The sequence below is a fragment of the Lissotriton vulgaris genome, chromosome 1_1, assembly GCF_964263255.1.
Source record: "Lissotriton vulgaris chromosome 1_1, aLisVul1.2, whole genome shotgun sequence".
In the NCBI taxonomy this organism is placed as follows: domain Eukaryota; kingdom Metazoa; phylum Chordata; class Amphibia; order Caudata; family Salamandridae; genus Lissotriton; species Lissotriton vulgaris.
The window spans coordinates 1,052,114,222-1,052,128,379 of NC_141685.1; the positions used below are offsets into that span (position 1 = coordinate 1,052,114,222).

General features: G+C 45.3%; 1 protein-coding gene across 1 annotated transcript in view; it reads right to left on the reverse strand.

The window, feature by feature from the left end:
• The window catches only part of LOC147748522 (cytochrome P450 2D15-like), a 369,523-nt gene that overhangs the window by 210,555 nt on the left and 144,810 nt on the right, over positions 1 to 14,158 (reverse strand). Inside the window, exon 4 of the mRNA XM_086962816.1 lies at positions 5,761 to 5,921. Coding sequence (XP_086818942.1) covers positions 5,761 to 5,921 — 161 coding nt within the window. The remainder of the gene's footprint in view (positions 1 to 5,760; positions 5,922 to 14,158) is intronic.

Here is a 14,158-nt window from a genome sequence, read left to right on the forward strand (position 1 = left end):
GATCAATGTCACACATTCACCCCAGTCAAAAGATCTGGGCCCACATCCATCGTTTTTTTGCACTCCACACCACCCTGGGTTAGACAATGGCGATATGCAAATCAGCTCTGACCCTGTGCCCCATGGGAACAGTCCAATCCGAACTACAAAAGCCATGTCCTTCCCAGAATGGAATCAAGCATCCGAGGACCGGACTGGTTTCGAGGTAACACCTCTCATCAGGCCGGCTAGCTTGACTCCAGTGGTGTGGAGTGCCTGGGACCCACGTCTGAGCATCCCCAGCGCACTTATGGCGGTATTGCAAACAAAACAGGTGATGGACCGAATGTGGTCCTCGGATGCTTGATTCCGTTCTGGGAAGGACATGGCTTTTGTAGTTCGGACTGGACTGTTCCCATGGGGCACAGGGTCAGAGCTGATTTGCATATCGCCATTGTCTAACCCAGGGTGGTGTGGAGTGCAAAAAAACGATGGATTTGGGCCCAGATCTTCGGACTGGGGTGAATGTGTGACATTGATCCACATTCGGTCCATCACCTGTTTTGTTTGCAAATTCCGCCCTAAGTGCGCTGGGGATGCTCAGACGTGGGTTCCAGGCACTCCACACCACTGGAGTCAAGCTAGCTGGGCTGATGAGAGGTGGTACCTCGAAACCGGTCCGGTCCTCGGATGCTTGATTCCGTTCTGGGAAGGACATGGCTTTTGTAGTTCAGACTGGACTGTTCCCATGGGGCACAGGGTCAGAGCTGATTTGCATATCCCCATTGTCTAACCCAGGGTGGTGTGGAGTGCAAAAAAGCGATGGATTTGGGCCCAGATCTTCGGACTGGGGTGAATGTGTGACATTGATCCACATTCGGTCCATCACCTGTTTTGTTTGCAAATTCCGCCCTAAGTGCGCTGGGGATGCTCAGACGTGGGTCCCAGGCACTCCACACCACTGGAGTCAAGCTAGCCGGGCTGATGAGAGGTGTTACCTCGAAACCGGTCCGGTCCTCGGATGCTTGATTCCGTTCTGGGAAGGACATGGCTTTTGTAGTTCGGACTGGACTGTTCCCATGGGGCACAGGGTCAGAGCTGATTTGCATATCGCCATTGTCTAACCCAGGGTGGTGTGGAGTGCAAAAAAACGATGGATTTGGGCCCAGATCTTCGGACTGGGGTGAATGTGTGACATTGATCCACATTCGGTCCATCACCTGTTTTGTTTGCAAATTCCGCCCTAAGTGCTCTGGGGATGCTCAGACGTGGGTCCCAGGCACTCCACACCACTGGAGTCAAGCTAGCCGGGCTGATGAGAGGTGTTACCTCGAAACCGGTCCGGTCCTCGGATGCTTGATTCCGTTCTGGGAAGGACATGGCTTTTGTAGTTCGGACTGGACTGTTCCCATGGGGCACAGGGTCAGAGCTGATTTGCATATCGCCATTGTCTAACCCAGGGTGGTGTGGAGTGCAAAAAAACGATGGATTTGGGCCCAGATCTTCGGACTGGGGTGAATGTGTGACATTGATCCACATTCGGTCCATCACCTGTTTTGTTTGCTTACAATTAGGTAGGCTCCACGCAGACAAAGGAACATTTAGACTGCTGAACACTGCCCTCCCACGAGCAGACTTTCTTGCTGACAGTCTCTTGAAATGTGGGCTTTTGAATGTGAGGTCCCTGCCTAAGCATTATATAGAGATTCAGTTGCCGATTGAAACTCATGAATTGGATATCCTCTTCATGACGGAAACATGGACTCGCTCTGACTGTCTGGTTGCTCCCGGCTGTGCCTGCCCTCCTGGGTTTAAATTTCGACATCTCCCTAGGTCTATTGGGAGAGGCGGAGGAGTTGGAGTTATTTTTTAATGCAACATGCAGAATTAACATTATTGATCTAGACCCGGCTGAGGGTACAGAGCTATTGGGTCTATCTATCCGGACTCACTCCGGGACTACTTTTACTGGGGTATTATGCTATAGACCGCCAGGTGCTTTTAGTTTACAGCAGCAACAAGCACTATTAGCTACCCTGACTAACATTGCAGCTTCTCATCATAAGCTGGTTATTCTGGGAGATTTTAACCTCTGGCGCAATGGCTCCCTTGACCTGGGTCTCCTTAACATACTTCAGTCTTGTGAAAGCTTTGGCCTTTCTCAGCAGGTCACGGGTGCTACCCACAAGGCGGGTCACCTTTTAGATCTGCTGTTCGCGGCTCCTGACCTGTTGGCTATGGGGGAAATCCTACCCATGGAGTGGACAGATCACTCCCTTGTTAAATTTTTTATAAATATTAACGGTGTTCATACCAGGGCTCCTGTGATCATTAAGGAATTTCGGTGCAGAGATTGGAGGGCTCTTGCACGCTTGAATTCCTCAGTGGAGGTGTTTAATGTGAGAAAGCTCTTTGACGAGGATAAGCAAGTGGAGGAAAAATACACCTCTCTTTGCACGGGAATTACAGCTGTCTTGGATGCGCATGCTCCCCTAAAGACACGCAGATGCAAGGGGAATGGTTCTGCCCCCTGGTTTAATGACACACTGAAAAACTTGAGGCAGGGCTGTAAACAAGCTGAAAGAAGGTGGAGACGGGATTACGAGGAAGCCCCTAAGGAGGTATGGAAAAACAAGGTTTTGGAATATAAGAATCTGATTAAGAAATCTAAAGCAGAATATTACTCCTCCTTGATTTGTAACTCTACTAATAGCTCTAGGAGCATTTTTAATATACTGAACAGCTTCACCAACCCTGAGTGCTCTAAGAATGCAATTGTCCCGTCCCAAGAACTGTGCGAGAACCTTGCCAAATTCTTTAAAGATAAAATCGAGCAAATCATTGAAGATTTGGAGGTTTCTCCTGAATCTGATCTTTCTCGTGACACGAGATCTGGGTCTTCGGTGGACAGGACGGTCGCGCTAGTCCGGGTACCAAATGAACCTTTACTCCAGTTCCCACTCTTCACGCAAGAGGCATTTAGAGGGCTAGCCAGGGGGATTTCTTCTGGGTCTCCTCTGGACCCTGTGCCACACAAAATTTGGAAAGAATATGACGAGGAACTATTCCCTTCTCTACGCCTAATATGTAATCAATCTCTCGCTACTGGCATTGTTCCAGTCCAGTGGAAACGGGCGGTGATATCTCCTCTGCTGAAAAAACCCTCTCTAGATCCGGACTGCTCTAAAAATTACAGACCCATTTCCATGCTGCCTTTTCCTGCTAAGATTGTCGAGCGTCTGGTTAGCACTACCCCCTCCAAGCATCTGGAACATCATCAATTATTAGATGATGATCAATTTGGCTTCCGGCCAGCTCATGGGACCGAATCAGCTTGGTCACCACCATGGATGAGCTTCAGAGGCGTGCAGACAGGAGACAGGCAGCGTTTCTGATCCTGCTAGATATGTCTGCCGCCTTTGATACGGTCAACCATAAGATCTTGTTGAACCGGTTATCTGAGGCTGGGGTAAGAGGTAGTGCCTTGATGTGGTTTCGCTCATTTCTACAGGATAGGCAGCAGGTGGTGGCTTTGCCCCCTTTTCAATCGGCCTTCACTCAGGTACCTCACGGGGTCCCTCAGGGCTCAGCAATTAGTCCCATACTTTTTAATCTGTATCTCAGACCTTTGATCTCACTTATTAAAACCTATAACATCAGGATCGTAAATTATGCTGACGACACACAGATGATCCTCTCTTTGAGGGTGAGGACTCAACATCTGTGGAGGTCTTCCACAACTGTCTGTGTGATATGTCATGATGGCTAAAGGATAACTCCCTTCAGTTTAATGCTGGGAAGACGGAGGTGCTCTTTAGCGCCGGGAATAAGATCTCCCGTCCGTTTCCAGATAACTTTTGGCCCCCTGAAACAGGGACCAAAGTACGGACGGTGGACTCGGTCCGTAATCTTGGAGTTATGCTGGATCAAAAGCTCAGTATGGAGACCCATGTAAAAAAGACGACTGCCTGTTGCTTTGTCATCTTACGCTCTCTGAGGAAAGTCTTGCCACTTTTACCATCTCAAGCTCGTGCTCAAGTGGTAAGGTGTACAATCCTCAGCAGGCTGGATTATTGCAATGCCCTTTTGCTGGGGTCCCATGAGTTTTTATTGGATAGGCTCCAAAGGGTCCAATCAGCGGCTGCTAGGTTGGCTCTGAAGCTTCCTAGAAGAGCACAGGGATCGTCCACCCTTGCGAAATTGCATTGGTTACCTTGGTAAGGCAGAGGATACAATTTAAGGCACTCTGCCTGGTCTTCAGGGCTCACCAGGGAACCGGCCCTGCTTCCCTGCAATCGAAATTTGTCTGGTACTCTCCTGCTAGGCAGCTTAGATCTTCTACGACCAAGTTGGTGAAGGTGCCTAGATTCAGGAAGGTCAGAGCTGGGGGTAGATCCTTTGAGGTGGCTGCTGCCAAACTCTGGAATCTGCTCCCGCTCGAGATTAGGCAAATCACTGAACTTCCTCAGTTTAGGAGAAAGATTAAAACATGGCTGTTTCCCAAGGCAACCTTTTGAAAGGTCATGCTCCGCCCGTTATTGTCCACTCCTCTGAACCAATCAGCGCCAGGATGCCTGCAAGGTGACAGTGCGCTTAACAAATGTCTTTAATAAATAAATAAATAAATTATCCAGAAATTATGTGTCCAACTAAATCTGGGTATCTCCAAATGGGATAAATTCCATCTTTTATGAGAGACATGTATGAAACTATAATTTTACCATTTTTAATTGATTGTATTTCAGGTACTCCCTGTGGCAGTCCTGAATATAGTTTGAATTCAATTGTCTTTAAATACCCATGTCTGGAGGAACAAAACATTGCGGAATACTTGAAGAAAGATGTGATCATGAGAAGGGTATATGGTTTATTTTGACTGCCACTCTAAAGAAACGAGTTTGCTTTTAATCTGCTTGTTTAAAGTTTTCACAAATTGTTCCTGATATGAGGCTGTGGCTGATCCCTACTAATTTGTGCATTGAGTTCTCACTTGAACCTTTCTTGAAATGTTAATTGAATGACAGTTGGTCTGAACAGCAACACCTTTTCTGAGAATAGTGGTATCTCATTCCTAACTTAGATGTGAGGCATTCTTGAATTCCTAGAAATAAGACACACTCTTAGAGCATTCATTTCTGAATCAGGAACCCTTGTATTTTAACTAATATCACCAGATTTCAAAATGAAACACAAGTGGAAATTAAATTGGTCAATTATCACCTGTGGCCCAGGTAGAAGGTATTTTAGAGCTGATGAAAAAGCTTTTACTTCTTTCATTTTGATAGCTAAGATCTCCAGCTCGACTAAATGTTCTCCATTTTCTCAATCTGAGAGAAGTCTTTCATAGACATCCTTGATTCCCAAAAGAGATTGTTTTTGAGGTGATAGTCAGACGCTCTTGTTTATAAGGTCTATAATTGGCCACAATTCGTTGATTTCCTTGGTTAATCACCAGTGCAAGTAATATGCTAAAAACACACTATGTGACTGAAACAGATACATAAAATGTAGGGAAACATCATGAGCACTGGGGATTCTTGACTAAAGCTCAATTCACTAATGGAATATCGAAACAAACATTGAAGGAAGATGATTTGTTTCTGTAAGTTCCATTGTCATATTGTTTGTCTACAGTTACAGATATTGCACACCCGTACCTTCTGTGTTCGCCAAAAAAGTTATCACTGAATTTAAATAATAACAATTACAATGTTACAGGATGGCTGCAAACTATTTTTAATGGCTGCACAACTAAGTGCTCCAATAGTATTCTTCACTTACCTGTGCAAGTAATCCAGTGCTTGATTTTATAAGATCCTCAAATACTGCCAGCACTTTTAGGAAAGTTTTGTCATCATACTTGAAGCGGTCCCCAAAAACGATGGAGCAGATCACATTGCTTACAGCATTGTTTATCATGAGGTTTGGGTCAAATGGACAGCCTGGATAGAGAAAGCACCAGAGAGACAACATTAAACAGATTTTACGGGTCAGAGTTTACAAAAGAGCACCTGATTACCAAAGATATGGCCAACAACTCCTGATTCAAGCCCTGAAGAGACAACAACTGTCTGCTTTGGACCAGATGGGAAATAGGGAGGCAGACCTTAGCTTGGAAAATAAGAAACATTAACTAACTTCGCAGGGAAACTGGATATACAGCCCCAGGTTCCAGTCGTTTGTGAGAATGAACTTAGTACTTTTGACTTGGTATCCTTTGGCTCATCAGTAGCTTAACTAAAGACGGGTACCAGTTCCAAACATGCTGGGGAAAATGTAAATCAACCATGACAATCACCATCATGCTAAGACTTAAAGTACAGAAATGCTCAGATAGAAAAAATTGGAAATATATTTTGCATGTAAAGGCTAATTGTAAGGATATGCCTCTTTTTGCATGATCACGCCCAAGTTATTGGATTGATGCTACTATTTTTTTTAATCCGTAAGTGCACCGAGTTCCTCCAAACAGGTCCCAGTGCCAGTGCTCTGGCCCTTAAAAAGGAATATGTCTTATTGGGTCCCCAGCAACTGACATACGTTAACTTCCTTATAATAAAATAGTATATGGTTCTAGGGGTATCCTGGGCCTGTACGTTAAAGTGTCCCTCGTGGACTGCCGCACTTATCACAAATATGGCAACATAAAGCATGACCCCCCCCCCAGCATGCCATTTCCATCTGTCACCGCTGTTTATAACTTGCTTCTGACTAGTTTCTAACTTTCATCCCGTTTGTTTTTGTTTAGTTTCTAACTTTGCCATTTAAAGTTATGGCTAAATGGCACCATCCAAACCTTCCTTTTTAATATTTATAAATCACCCCTAAGCCAGGCCTACAGAGCCCTAAAGGCAAGGTTCATTATATTAAAAAGATGGACATGTGTTTTAATAACTTACATGCCCTAACATGTAACCTTTGCACAAATGGCAACATTAAAAAGTTGCCACTTTGCTGCCCAAAGTTTCCATTGACCCTTTATGGTTGCACACAAGTCTCGCCCACAATACTGCTTTCTGCCCTCCAGGGAAGAGGTGTGAACAACCATCAGGAAGGAACACAAAGGATCTGCAGAGCGAAGAGGTGTCACCTTCTCCTGGCAGGATAACCAAACAGGGTGTGAGTTCAAAAAGGTAAACTTCAAAGGGGAAAGCTTTTGAAGGGTAAATGGTTGTCACAAATGAGAGGAGGTACTTTGTTGTTTTAGCAGACAGGCTGGCATCTCGGACAGAGCGGGAAAAGCCATTGCCAAATTTGTTTTTTTCCATGGGCGTGTACCCCCCAGGTAGTATACCTCTGGGATGGGCGAGGGAGCTCCACTCTCCAAGAGAAGGGTTCTGGTATATTGGGAGTGGACAGAATGGTGCAATCTTGGCTATTTAGATTCCACGCTTCATTGGAAACATCACTAGGCAAGAGGGGACCTGGTAGTCCACTGACTAGTAGTTGCCGCATCCCTTGAGCTCAAGAAATCTGAATCAGACCTCAAATCGCATCTGTTGTGGAGAGAGGACTAAAGAAGGACGGAACTGCTAAACCCAGCATAGGGGAGCTGAACCAATGACAGGACTGCACCTGCTGCACATTGGGCTAGCAAAAAAAGCACTGGGCCTGTATTGTCCCGCTCGAGGAGTATTTTCCTCTGAGCCAGAGGAAGAGCAGGTGCTTCCAAAAGTCAGTTAGCTGACTCCCAGTTACAGCTGCTGGGTAATAAAAGCTGAAGAACTCTGTGTTCATGGACCAAGGGGTGGCAAGAGGAAGACCCCAACACCGGCTCCGCATTCCCTGCATCCTTGATCATCTTCAGCAATCTACATCCCTTGCATCAGGGCCACTCCATTGATTCCTATGACGGTTTGCCCATAGACCCTGGCACTAGACTGAAGACCACTTTAACTAAAGATTACTGCTTAACACTCCTTTTTGGTCCCTTTGACTGGCTTCCTGCCTAAACTACTCACCACAAGAGTGCCCTTATAGGGATTTTTCAAGTTAATTGAAGTTGTGTGATACTTGTCACACCTATGCTCAATGAAGATTTCTACTTTCAGACGTAGTCACTTTTTTGGAGATCAGATTCTTTCAGCAAGGCTGCGGATAATGCGGAGGAGGGCTTCATGAGACCAGATACATTGTCTGCAAAGTCCCACTGAACCGTATTTGCTGATGCTAAATGGCTCTGAGTGAAAGAAACCTTAATCTTTGGCCCAGCGGCAACACACCATTGTCAGATTAGCTTGAGGGGTTGGTCACAGTCCTACAAAGGTCTTTGAAACCAAAAGGTTTCTAAGTCTCAGGTTTCAGGAAAATTTAGAAGGAGTACACTCCAGTGGCGTAGCTAGATATTGTGCTGCCCGTGGCAGTCCCTGAGTTTGCCGCCCGCCAACCGCATGTAAGGGGGGTTGCTGGCAATTCCGGTGGCTGCATGTATGAGCAGGGGGCTGGCAATTCCCATGATGGCCGCAGGTAAGAGCTGGGAGAAGCCCCATGCCCCCCTTGCTACGCCACTGGTACACTCTGACATCAGCCAAGGGTCAGGGACCTTGGAGACCGCCCTAGTGGGTCAAAACTCACTCCAGCAGAGACCAGCAGCAGGGCCCAGGGCAGGTTCAGTTGGAACTGGTCAGATGGGCAGTTGTAGAAAAGGTGTATTGTGCCTTGTTGTACCCTGTAGCTTAAACAGGAGTTTAGCCTTGGAACTTTAAGTTCAATTCTTTACCCTGGGTATAAAAGGGAGAGCAGGCAGACTCTTCAGGGCTCTTCTTAAGCCACTGACAGCAGTTCCAGTCCTCATCTGCACTTCCACAGGTCCAGAAAGAGTTCTGAGGAGCTTATCTTGAGTGCTACATTTATGTCTGGCACCAGCCTGTGGGTAATGGAAACTCCTGGACACCCCCTAACATTTTTTGCATCATTTCTTGTGTGCCCCACTGCAAACAATCTCACAGCTCCCCTTTAAACCTAAAACCAAGATGGCAGAACCTTTCTTCCTCTGCATTAAGCTCCTGTGCCCACCCTAGGGTTATGGTCAGGGATATGATCAACCCGTTCTCTGTGGTAACTCAAACCCAATTCTGGAGACAGCTCCTCTCCCTCTGGAATTCATGCCTAGCCGTTTGGGGGGCCAAGGTGGGGGCAGGCCCAAGTGGTAGCTACATATGCTGGCAACAGGGTAAGCCTCTTTGAATTTAATTACCTTCTTGGTCTAGATGATAATCCTGTCAGAGGAATAGCACATCTCCTCACACCCAAGACTATGTCTCAGCTTTGAGATCAAGCAAGTTAACACCTCATCAAGGGGGCTATATTCAGCTGCCAGGTGACAACTAAAGTTCATGCACATGGGCCTTTCAATGCTTTAGGAAGGGATAAGGTTACTTTCTAAAAGTACTTTTTCTAACATGTTTATTACCAATTTGACTTCACCAATAAATCATGCCTGTAATAAATATTTCAAAAAGTCCCAAAAATGTCCTTGCAGCTGCTTCCTATCCAGTGATAACAATATTAAATGTAATACTGTATCCCAGTGCTTTCCTATGACACAGCCAACCCAGCTACAGTGAAAATAACTTTTAGAGCTGTTTCACTGTAAAATAAAGCTTTATATGCCCTACTTTTAAATACTATGCACCCTGCCTCCTGGACAATTTAGGATTAATGTATTAATATTTAATGTTCTGGACGCACTCACATCCACGTCATGACGTCATTTCCGGCTAACGCGGGGGAGGCGGACCACCTCCTCCTGGCTTTTACCACGACATGAGTACATTTAAACTCCAGCCCTGTGCACAAGCCGAGGACTTTGATTGAAGTAAGTACTTTGAAAACACTTAGACACGCTTCGTGTCCACAATTCAAGGCCATTTTTGCTACTCCATTGATACCTCCATTCAATATAGAGCTGCCATTTGCCTAGTTCTATCCTCCCCGATTACTACCCATTTGCAATACTATTCTTAGGACCACCCACATTATCGATCCGGTCCTGTGTGTATCGCGCAGCCCTCCCGATGTGGGTAAGTTACGATGATAATACTAACAGATGACTGGTATGCTTGAATGAGTGTGTACATATATGCATGGTATGCAATTGCGTGCATTCATCAACACTTTACTACAAGGCGGTGTTCTCCTTTCTGCAATTTGAGACTGTTTTCATTGGTGTAGGTGATTTCCTGAAATCCATACTAACACGCAGATAGTATTAGAATGCGAGTAAAATCGCCACTTCATAAGGTCTGTCACTTATAAGTAGTATGTCACAGAGAATCCAAAATGAATGGCACAATGAGGGGGACAATCCTCCCATAGAGGCATGTACACGAATGTTGGCGTGCTACTCACGATACACCTACTGGGTATGAAGCACTGATCAAATGTTTTTAATGAATCCTTTTCAACTTGTGTTTGTCCCTGATACTACCCTACAGATGGAGCTTGGCAGTATACAGATACACTAACACTGCACACACCGCTAGGAGTGGCTATTCTGCCCTCGCTTCACGGAGAGGATAGGGACTCCCCATCCAGTAATTCTCCTCACAAAGGAGCTTCTCCTCTTGCCCTGAAGAAAGTCCAGGACCTTTATGGCCGCACAGGACTGAAACATGTTGGCACTAGGGTCTGAGGACCATTAAACTCCAATAACACCCGTTTTTAGATTTTTATTGACCCAGCCAGACCCAAGAGTAAAGGGAAACCGGGGGCCTGACTGAGGTATTTTAATCTTTAAGCCCCCTGGTCTTCATCTATCTGAAGAGCTCCCAACACTGTGGTTGAGCCCACCCCGACTTATAGGGGTCGGGGTGATCAGATGATGAAGCATGACACCACCAGGGTGTGTGAGGGTAAATAAAACAAAAGGTGCTCTTTCCCATACACACGGTTGTGATTAGCACAACCTTCCACTAGAGAGGCTCTCCTCATTTTTCTCTCCTTCTCTGTCCCTATACTTGGGCACAGAAAACATACCAGCAACTCTGACCACTGGTTGGTCAATTGGAGTATTTTTTGTGATAAATAGCTTAGAGGGAGAATATACTCCGGTTAAAATCCCTCCTTAACCCTCCAGACACTGGGAATGTCCCCGGTATCACATCGTGTTAGCAAATATGGACACCTTGCCAAGCTCTAAACTCCCCTTTTTATTACATATATTTCACCCTTAAGGTAAACTCTAGGTAGCCCATAGGGCCGGGTGCATTGCAATTAAAAGGTTTGACGTGTACTTGTAAGTTTTACATGTCTTGGTCGTGAAATACCCCTAAATTCACTTTTCACTATTGTGAGGCCTAACCTTTCCAAAGGATAATATTGGAGATTCCTTATTACATGTAATAGGTTGCAATTTCCAATTGTGAGCAGGTAGCTTTCTAATGTTTGTGTCTTTGGAATACTAATAAGAAACCCTCTTTAATGGTAAAGTCAAGTTTTTTATTACAATTTTGAAAATGCCACTTTTAATTAAAAGGTTGGCATTCTTCTGTCCTTAGCCCTTTTGTGCGTGCAGCCTGTCTTGGATCATGTGACTGGGTGTAACTGACAGCTAGACTTTGTGAATTCCTCCCAGACAGTCACACTATAGAGGGATTAGGTGTGCCTGAATGGGCCATCTACAGGCAGGATGGGTGGGCGGAGCTGAGCACATCCCCACTTGCAATTGAAAAGGGAGTGCTCTGCCTTCAAACAAAGGACCTGTCACCTCTGCATTGTCACTACAGCCAGTTTGAAACAAGAGCAGGAGAGTTAGAGAATTCCATGCACTTAAAAGCAACTGTCTAGATGCTTCTCCCACCTTTCAGAAGGAGGGCACAATTGCATAAAAATAGGACCTCGGACACCATTTCTTCAGTTCACTACTTGTCCCCATGAAGGACTCTCAGAAGACTGCCTGCTGCTGTGGCATGCTGTGCAATTTACAAGACTGCTTTGCTATACCTGGAAGAGCTGGTGTCCTGCTAGGAGCCTGCCTTGAACCCTCAGAGGTCAGCCCTGCATTTCCACGTGAACCCAGAACTACCAAAGTGACACCAAGAGCCCCTTTTCTGGCCTCCTGTTCAGAGCCACAGGGACTCACAAAGGTCCCATACCTTCAACCCACACCTGGACCTAGCCTGAGTGAGTCCTGACCCCTCCAAGTGGTGTCCCACTAGTCTTGGACCCTTGGTTGTGGTGCTAAAGGTGCCCAGATAGCCATCTCCCAAAACTGAAGACTTAGCAAGAAAGGTTTTGGGCAAAAACTTCTCTGAGAATAAGGAGGAGACTGGGACCACTGATTGGATTGACTTTGTGGCTTGTTTCCCTATGTTCTTCTCCACAGCACAAATCCTATTCCAAAGTCCTTCACTTAAGGTGTTTACGGCCTTGTGGATCTGCCTTCGGCTACAAGCCTCTGCCTCGTCCAGCTGGTGATTACAGAAATATGCGTTCAACCCAAGGATATCCAGTGATGACCCTCCCTCCTCGGAATCCTCCTGCAGACTTGCCCTACTGAACTTTACTTTCTCAGAATTATTTTTTCAAACTTCTTTTAAGTTTGAAGATAAGCGATGACCGGGTCTAATCCAGTTCTTGTATCCAAACCATGCTCCATCTCGGCCAGTCATATTTTTAAAGTTTGACCCGGTCTTGCGTTACGAGATTTCTGCAGTTAGAGCTTTGATATGTTGGGCACTAGCTTTTGCTAAAAAACTCTACAAATTCATAAAGCTAGTTCTACTAATTAGATTTTTGTCATTTTGGTGTCAAATAATTTATTTAAAATGTACTCTATTTTTCTGATTTGATGTGGATTTTTCTTGTGGGTTGTTTTAATTTTATTACTGTTTTTGTGCTGTATAAATACTTTACACATTGCCTCTAAGTGAAGCCTGGCTGCTTTTACTGCCAAGGTACCTAGGATTAAGCACAGGTTAATTCAGTTTGAGGATTGTGGGTCTTGCATGGAAGCAGTGCTTAATTTGAGGCGGTGGTTTCCGGTGCTCGGCACCGGTTCTTAATTGTCAGCCCTGGCACTTAATTTTCAACACCAGCACTTATGACAGCAGCCACATGGTGGAGCTGTTTGTATAATTTTGAGATAAACAGAATTGCAACTGTTTATTAATTCAGTATGCATAAAAAACTAATACCTACAACCCAAGCTATTTTTATGGCTTTGGGGCCTGGAGTAGGCTGAATTGTCACACTTGTAGCAGTGTGTTGGTTAGTAGTTGTGTAAGTACTGTCATTGGCAATGCTGGTGCTTAGTTAAACCTACTTCATGTCCCAGTTCATTTCTGTATTAACAGGGTCATAAAATTCAATCGGCTCATACTTGCTTGTTACCTCTTAAACAAGGCTGTCAAGACTAGTGGATTACATGAATAATCAGAGGCGGTTCCTTCATTGGAGCAGAGGAGCGCTGCCCCACTTCCCACATAGCTGCAGAAAGCTGGTAAAATAAAATGATAATAAAAGGATTTTATTAGCATTTTAGTTTTTCAGCTTTTTGCTGAATGGAGAGGGCAGGGTGGGACCAGTGAATTATTACTGCTGATTGGCAGCAATGATGAGTGGCCCTTTTAGTGTGAATTGCGCATATCGGTTTGGCCACCTACATTAGTACGGCCAAACAGACATGCGTAATTCTACTTCTCCAACCCAGCTGTCATAGACAGCTGGGTTGAAGAGCAGGCACAGGCCCTTGAGTGCTCTTCGGAGTGCTGAAACAGCCTGCTCCAGCCAATCCAGACACTTCTCTCATGTAGCATGAGAGCAGTGTCTGGATTGGATAAGGAGCTGCGAGACCTGCGCTGGGGGAGTCAGTAGCTGGCCAGAAAACACTGAGGACTTGCTGCAGCCTAAAAAGGTAAGTGAAACTTTTTTTCATTTAAAAATGTAAATATTTATTCGTATTTTGTTTCATTTTATTTATGTCGACTCACCATTTTTGTGGGCCATCAACCGCCACTGTGAATCATTTCCAACAAGTGAAATCGGAAGCTGCATGGGCAAATGAGTCAGCAGCTGCAACATGTTACCTGATCTACCAAATACCCTGAAGGCAGTGAAAACGCAGCCCAGGCAGAAAAACTCATGCAGATCGGAGATCTGCAAAAGACCATGTCCATCAAAGACAGTGCGATAAAACATCAGGATTTTTATTTGTAAAAGTTGTGGAGAGAAAAGATAA